General features: G+C 42.1%; 1 protein-coding gene across 1 annotated transcript; it reads right to left on the bottom strand.

Moving 5' to 3' along the window:
* Window positions 1-184: 184 nt before the first annotated feature.
* Window positions 185-5,756, bottom strand: LOC143321586 (uncharacterized). Its single transcript, XM_076732012.1, has 3 exons — window positions 5,480-5,756; window positions 3,974-4,611; window positions 185-3,317 (listed from the first exon to the last, which is right to left on the bottom strand). The coding sequence occupies exons 2-3, from the start codon at window positions 4,535-4,537 to the stop codon at window positions 2,730-2,732; spliced, it is 1,152 nt and encodes a 383-aa protein (XP_076588127.1). The 5' UTR covers window positions 4,538-4,611; window positions 5,480-5,756; the 3' UTR covers window positions 185-2,729.
* Window positions 5,757-7,218: the final 1,462 nt, after the last annotated feature.

Below are 7,218 nucleotides of genomic sequence, written 5' to 3'. Positions count from 1 at the left end.
GTTAATGAGCCGTTGGGGACACAGTGATGTTTATGACACTTGTCAGAGGACTTTTGGGTTTCATGCCTTTGAAGGAAACTAAAGTAAATTCAATCGATTTAGTCACGGAGTTAACAAGTGTAACGAAGCAAATAAAAAACCCCAGAAACAATTCCCCAGTGCACACTTACAAAAATGTTCCATTGGGCAAAAACTGCATTTTATTATGTGAAAAAAGTGGTAATAGACCAGATGCTATAACATCTGTCTGAATGTCAGGGCCCGAGCGTGTTGCGTTCAGGGAGGAGTCATTCCTCAGAAAGCAGGAGGTAAATTCTGGGATTGGACCAGACATCTGTTAGATTATTCACGTTCCTGTGTAAAACTTCGAGCTGGTGCCTGTACACACAGCAGGAACAATTTTACACACAAACACACAAGCTGACAAATAACAGTTAGGATTGAGTACAATTCTTTATAAAGAACCTTGTAAAATATTCTACACTCAACATCCACATCTCACACATACATTGATATATTCTGAAGAGCATAAATACCTTCAAGCACACATCTGCCACACGTACAACACATGAGCACAAGCACTGGGGTGAAATGGTGTTACACTAGCGCATTTGTAAATGCAGGTTTATGGAGTAAGACTTAGGGAGAGGAATCTTCATGGCTTAAGCTTTGAGAACGGGGACCTCTGCTGATCAGGAGAATAACTGCAAATGCACTGATTCCGTTCCTCAGCTGTCAGAAGTCCTCTGTTTGAGGCTCACAGTAAAAAGGAATGAAAAGAAAACTGGACATACATGTGAAATAAATGGAACGCTTTGTCCACATATGAAACAGCTGGAATTTGGTCACTTGCTTGCAACAGTGATTTGAGCAACAATAACCTTCCATGACAGCAATGGAAATGTGCAAAAAGTTTCTAAATATCACGAGTTGAGGATGTCCTTTGTTTTAAGACAAACAGATTAAATGGTTTAAAACCCAAATTCCAAAAAAGTTGTGTCCTTCTTGGCACTGAAACAGCACAAAGACAATATATTTAATGCTTGACCTCATCAGCTTCACTGATTTTTTGTAAATATCTGCTTATTCTGAATTTGATGCAGCAATGTGTTTCAAACAAATCAGTTCAGGAGCAACTACAGACTGGGAAAGATGTGGAATGCTCCAACAGGTGATAGTATCATGATTGGGTATGAAAGGAGCATCCTGGAAAGGCTCAGTGGTTCACAAGCGAGGATGGAGAGAGGTTCACCACTTTGTGAACACATGATTGGATAAAGGAGATTAATACATGAGCTCAGGAACACTTTGGAAAACTGTTGCCAGTAAACACAGTTCATTAACAAATGATTGCGTTCTGTTTTTAATTATGTTTTACACAGTGCCCCAACTTTTTTGGAATCAGGGTCGTGAAATTGTTAGATTAGCTCTCCCTCTGCTTTAGGAGAAACCCACACAATGAAAAACACCTGATACAACATTAACAATAAAACAAAAGGAGCACTCAGGAAAACAAAAAGTTGGGCACAATCTGGTCCAGCGCTGGAATGAACCCTCCTTCAGCTGTGCTGCATTCCTGACCAGCTGTGATTAGAATTACACGGTCTTGATACGGCCAATCAACTGCACCCGGTATTAAGCAGCCAAGTCAGAGAGGCCATACAGAACCAGCTTGGGTTTTTAGCTAATTTAAAAGGAGACTGTCTACAGGACTTGGTCCTACTCCAGGGTCAGTACCCATCAAATATTGAGAAACTTTTCCTGTCATGTGTCTTCACTCACAGATCAGATGACTAAAATATCCACCATTCAAATGTGTTTAGAAAACAATCAATTACTGTATTCTACGAGCATACGATCAGTTTACATTCAGTTTGAAATCTTTACTCCATGTGCACAACCTCGTCTGTCTCACCGAGGGCTCACTTCCTCTACAGTCTCGCCCATCAAATATTAACAGTAGACGACTGTGTCTGAGGATAAATACGACTGAATTCAACCAATAACCAAAGTAAGAACAATAGTTTACAGTACAGTAAATGTCAGTTTTCTACAACTGACAAAGCAATAATCTTGGCAATGTGGGAATAAAGGTTAAATATTTTGAGAATAAAACCATAATATTTCCAGCTAACATCAGAATATTTTTCAGATTTTAGCTGACTGGGGTGACTCATAATGTTAAGACTTTTTCTTGAAACTGAACAATTTTCTTAAAAGACATTCTGGATTTTATTCTTGATGAATCATTTATCTTTTTCTCGTTTCCAAGTTACGGCTCCTGTGGCCCCTGTATTACTAAGTAGCCATCGCACTCTGTCATTGAGTCCTCTGTTGACCATCAAGGGGCCGTGCACACTTGGCTCAGGTACAGCTGTATGTTCGTCTTTCCGGCACAGAGCTCTAACGGAAATGAATCGAAGCCAGCACGACACAGTGCAATAATGGACAAACAAAATAAAACAGTTGTAATTGGCTGATCATAAAACAGTGTATCTTTGTGTTGGGAAAGTGTTTCCAGCTGTAACTGCAGCTTCCTATTAAAGAACTGGAAACAACTTGCAGTGCTTTGATTTCACTTCAAGCCCTAGTTTTTTCTGCAAGTATGTGCCCCTCTGAGTACATTCATTCAAACTGGGACAGAAATGACGGGTGTACAAGCAGTGCATTGCTTTCTACCGACCAATGACGAGCTACTGAACATGCTTGCTTGAATGTCACACAGTTGGCTACCACAGCCAGCTGTCTAGATGCTGAACACAGTAACAGGACTGTTCGAGGATGGCAGACAGCTCCCCATAGCTCTCCTCTCTCCACGTGGGGAGCAGCCTCTCATTGTTGAGAGCCTGGAGCTTCGGCGTCCCCTCCCGGAGGACGTGGTACAGGCAGGGCCACCGGCTCTGGATCCTCAGCCTGGTCCTTCGGTCCAGTGTAATGCTGCGGACGATCTTCTTGGCTTGAAGCTCGCGCAGGGCAGGAAGTTTTAGGCAGGAGAAGACCAAGCCGCGGCTGGGCGACACGTCCAGGAACTCCAGTGATTGGGACTCTAGAGTGTATGAGATGCCCAGGTTCCTCATTGGCACCAGGATGTGTAAAGTCAGAGACTTCAGGTTAGGCAGGGATTTGGTTAGGGTTTGCAGAGTTGAGGGAGTCACTCCTTTAAAGACCCAGAAATATTTGAGCTCGAGGACTCTGAGCTGCTGGAACTGTGTGAGCAGCGACACGGAGACATCCGACCAGTCGAAGTGTAACCGCATCTTAGAGATCCGCGGGCAGCTGTGGGTGAGTTTGGTCAGCAGCTCCTGGAAACTGGTCAGCTGTGAAATCAAAGTTAAAAAGGTATTAAGTTGTATTCTATGTGGTTTTCAAAGGTCTTACATTTAACTTGGTGAACACAGAAGGAACCCTGTTTACAATATGCTGAAAGCTGCAAATGAAGGCCACAAAAAAGTTACCATGCAGTTAAATCATCATCTATCTGACACATGTCAACTAAAACTGGACATTAAAAGCCCCACAAATATTGGATTGATTGCAGGGCTATTGATCACATTATATTAAGACTACAGCTAAGGTCTATTTTCAGCTCACTGTTTGCAGAGAACACGTTTGAAAAGCTGGGAAAAAGGAGTATTTGGGATCTTCTCCTGAACTGACTGCAAATGATTAACTAATAACAAAAATTGTTACTGATTTTCTGATGATTAATTAATAGACTATTTTGTTTAAGCATTACATGCCATTGCATAGTTCAACCGTCACTTTGATTTTGTCCACCCCCTTTGGATACCCAGTATATTGACAGTAGGCAAAATATCACAAGACTTACAGATGCACCAGGCTGATTTCATGTAAAGAAATTTCTGTTTCATCGGGTGTATTTACAATAAGAATGAATCCACAGATTCTAGTCAACTCAGATTGAGTTAATGCCTGTTGCAGCTTTCATTCCAAATAACAACAGTAAGTTCACCTGGTCCATCTTGGTAATGCTGTCCTGGTGCGAACTGGAGCTGGAGTGAACCCTGAGGTCCAGCGGCTCAAGCAGAGTAAATGTCCAGTTGAGGTCCAGGTGGCTGAGGTCCCTGCAGTGGACATTATCCAGCAGGTGGCTCAGCAGCTCGCCCCACTTGTTGCAATGATCCCCCAGGTCGAAGCTGGCCTTCAGCGTGAGCAGGCTGGCTCTGCGGGAGATGAGGTGGTGGGTGTAATGGTGGACCCAGGATTTCCACCTCTCGAACTCACGGTTGGAAACAAGCAGGCCCTCCTGACCCAGGTGGAAGACGCCACGACGGGAATAGTCCGCCACCCGCCACAGCTTCCAGGAGCGGACGATGCAGCTCCAGCTCAAGCAAACCAGAGCACAGTTGCATTTATCCACCTCGTTCAGAAAGGAAAAGATGTGCAGCTGGCACTCCACCGGCAGGAAGTTGAAAGGAAAGTAGTCATCCACGGTTTTCCGCCGGCTGCTTACAGGGACCAGGGGTCGTTTCCGTGGTGACATGATGACAGATGAGGAAATAACACTGGTGGTCATTGGTGGAGGTCAGAGTCTCCACCGGGCAGTCGTCTGGTCTGGCTTTGTCATAAATACCTGTGGCCTGGTGAAGTCTTAAAGATAAATAAAGAAAATGGACAAAAAATACAACGGTGACTTTTTTCAGGTAGAAAATATAACAACTGCTCTGGTTCACTGGGTGGTCTGCTCTACACAGGCCGAGAGCCATAGAAGGATAATATCATCAGCTCACTTCATGTTTGGGAGTTTGGACCACAAAAGATGGAAAATCAACAAACTACTCTTAAAGATACGAACCATAAAAGTGCAGTTTCATAAAGATGGAAAATACGGTCCTGGTCTGGAGACTAATATGTTGACTTTGACTTGATTGGTTGTATTTTAAGATCTTACACCCAACTGAGGATTGGACTACGGTTCAGTTTGAACTTCAAACTTTACAAACTCAACTTGCGGTCAGATGGTTCCAGTTCAGAGGTTTTCTTCTCAGGTGCAAGATCTCAAACAGTCAATCAGAGCCTGTGGATTATATTATACCGGATGTGAATTCTTTAATTCGCAGGTTTTCCCCTTACAATCCTGCCTACAGTTTTAAGTTTTGTTCATCCTCTCTGGTTTTACAATTAACAGGAAAGTTGAGCATAGAGCCATTTTCCACAGCGGTTGATGTAACATTAGTGGTCATTTCCTGTTAAAAAGAAAGTTACACGTAATGTGATAATCACGTGCTCATCTTTGTGCCTTACTGAATTACAGTGAACTGAAACGTCGGGTTGAAACATGACTCCAGGTCTTTAGCAGCTTCGTTATCTGCTCTCTTTCGCTGTCGGTTGCCTTTCAGCTTAAATAAAATAAAATAACAAGGGCACATTCAAGACTCCAAGCGACTACAAATAAAGACTATAGAGGAGATAATGTGACTGGAGAGTACCATTATCGAGAAAAAAGCGGTGTCGTTACCTTTCAGTCGAACAGGCTCCCTCCCGTCCTCACTGTGAAAGCTAACCTACACTTGCTAGAAGTTAGCAGGGGAGACAAAGGAGTTTAAAATAAACCTAATTACTGCGCATTGTTGATAATTGTGTTGAATAAGATTTATTATGCACGTATTTGTGACCGTAAAGCCACTTACACAAATCCAAAACTTAAAAAACTGTACAATATTCAGTAACTAGGCCGGCTAGTTTGCTTCCCAACAGCTGAGCTGTTGTTTTTGTTGTGGCTCGTTAGTGATGACGTCATCAACATGCGTTTGGCTGTACGTTTTGTTCTGCGGCGTTGCACCGTCGGGCGGAGGTTACTGATGGAAAAGGCAGGATTGGGAAGAATAGTTCTTCTTATTTCAATGCCAACAGCTTTGCACAATTTGAGAATTTTGTGAATTATTAAACACATGACAACAAAGAGACGAAGTCGACAGACAGTATTTGAATGTAGTGTTCGTAGATGTTCATTGGATTTAGGTATGAAAGGACAAGCGTCCACAGGACGTGTTTCTTCGCACAGGCCATCTCTGTAGTGAACAGTTAACATCAGTCACATGGTAATAGATAGATAGGTAGAAGTTATAGTACCAGTCTGGACACACCTTGTCATTCAGTGTTTTTTCTTTCTTTTTGTTATTTTCTATGTTCTAATTTATTTATTACTTTGTATAAAATGACACATGGAATTATATAGTGAGGAAAAAAGTCTAATAAAAAGTATAAAAACTCTTCATGAGGTTGTCATCTGGAATGCTTTTCCAATCGTCTTGAAGGAGTTCTCTTATATGCTGAGCACTTGTTGGCTTTTTTTCCCCCCTTCACTCTGCAGTGAACCTCACCCCAAACCATCTCAGGTGGGTTTAGGTCAGGTGATTGTGGAAATCAGGTCATCTGAAGCAGCACTCCATCACTGTCCTTCTTGGTCAAATAACTCTTACATAGCCTGGAGGTCTGTTTTGCAGATTTTTGAGGCTGCTAACTGTGATAAATGCATCTTCTGCAGCAGCGGTTAAGTATTGGTCTTCATTTCCTGAGGCAGCCCTAATGAGAGCCAGTTTCATCACAGTGTTTGATGCTCTGTTGGACTGCCCTTGAAGATACATTCAAAGTTCTTGAAATTTTCCAAATTGACCATCATATCTTAAAAGAACAACCTAGTAGTGTCCCTTTTTCTTTTCCATGTGTGTCATCTCATATAACTTTGATATCTTCAGTACTAATGTACAATGTAGAAAATAACAACAGTGGAGAAAGAAAAAAAAAATACAAAAAACACTTAATAAGGTTTGCCCAAACAGTTCCGGTCCAAGGCAGCTTTTGTATGAGTGTAATTGGCTAATAAAGTTGATCCTATTTCTGAAGCATCATATGTTGGTTGCGTGTGAAACTAGTTGTAAACAGAGTGTACTGCTTGCGAGCACTGTTGTTTCTATTTTTTTTTTTCCATCATTCTAAATACTTTCTATGCGCTTGATATGATTTTGAGCCGTGAATTTGTATAATATTCCAATTTTGGCGAAGTCATTTTTCACCAGTAGATGGCACTCTGTTCTCTATGGGCTTGGTGATGCTGGCTGACTGCCTTGCATCCTTCTCTGGCGTCCTTTTCTACCCCCAGACCATTTCCAGTGGAAAACGACACTTCAGGGAACAAGCAAAGCAATACGTGCTGACTGATCACATCTTAGTATTTGGTCCGTGATGGATTAAATA

This window comes from Chaetodon auriga, chromosome 6 (assembly GCF_051107435.1).
Source record: "Chaetodon auriga isolate fChaAug3 chromosome 6, fChaAug3.hap1, whole genome shotgun sequence".
Taxonomy (NCBI): domain Eukaryota; kingdom Metazoa; phylum Chordata; class Actinopteri; order Chaetodontiformes; family Chaetodontidae; genus Chaetodon; species Chaetodon auriga.
Note: the sequence above shows the minus strand (reverse complement) of the source record. Positions and strands in the feature narration are given on the sequence as shown.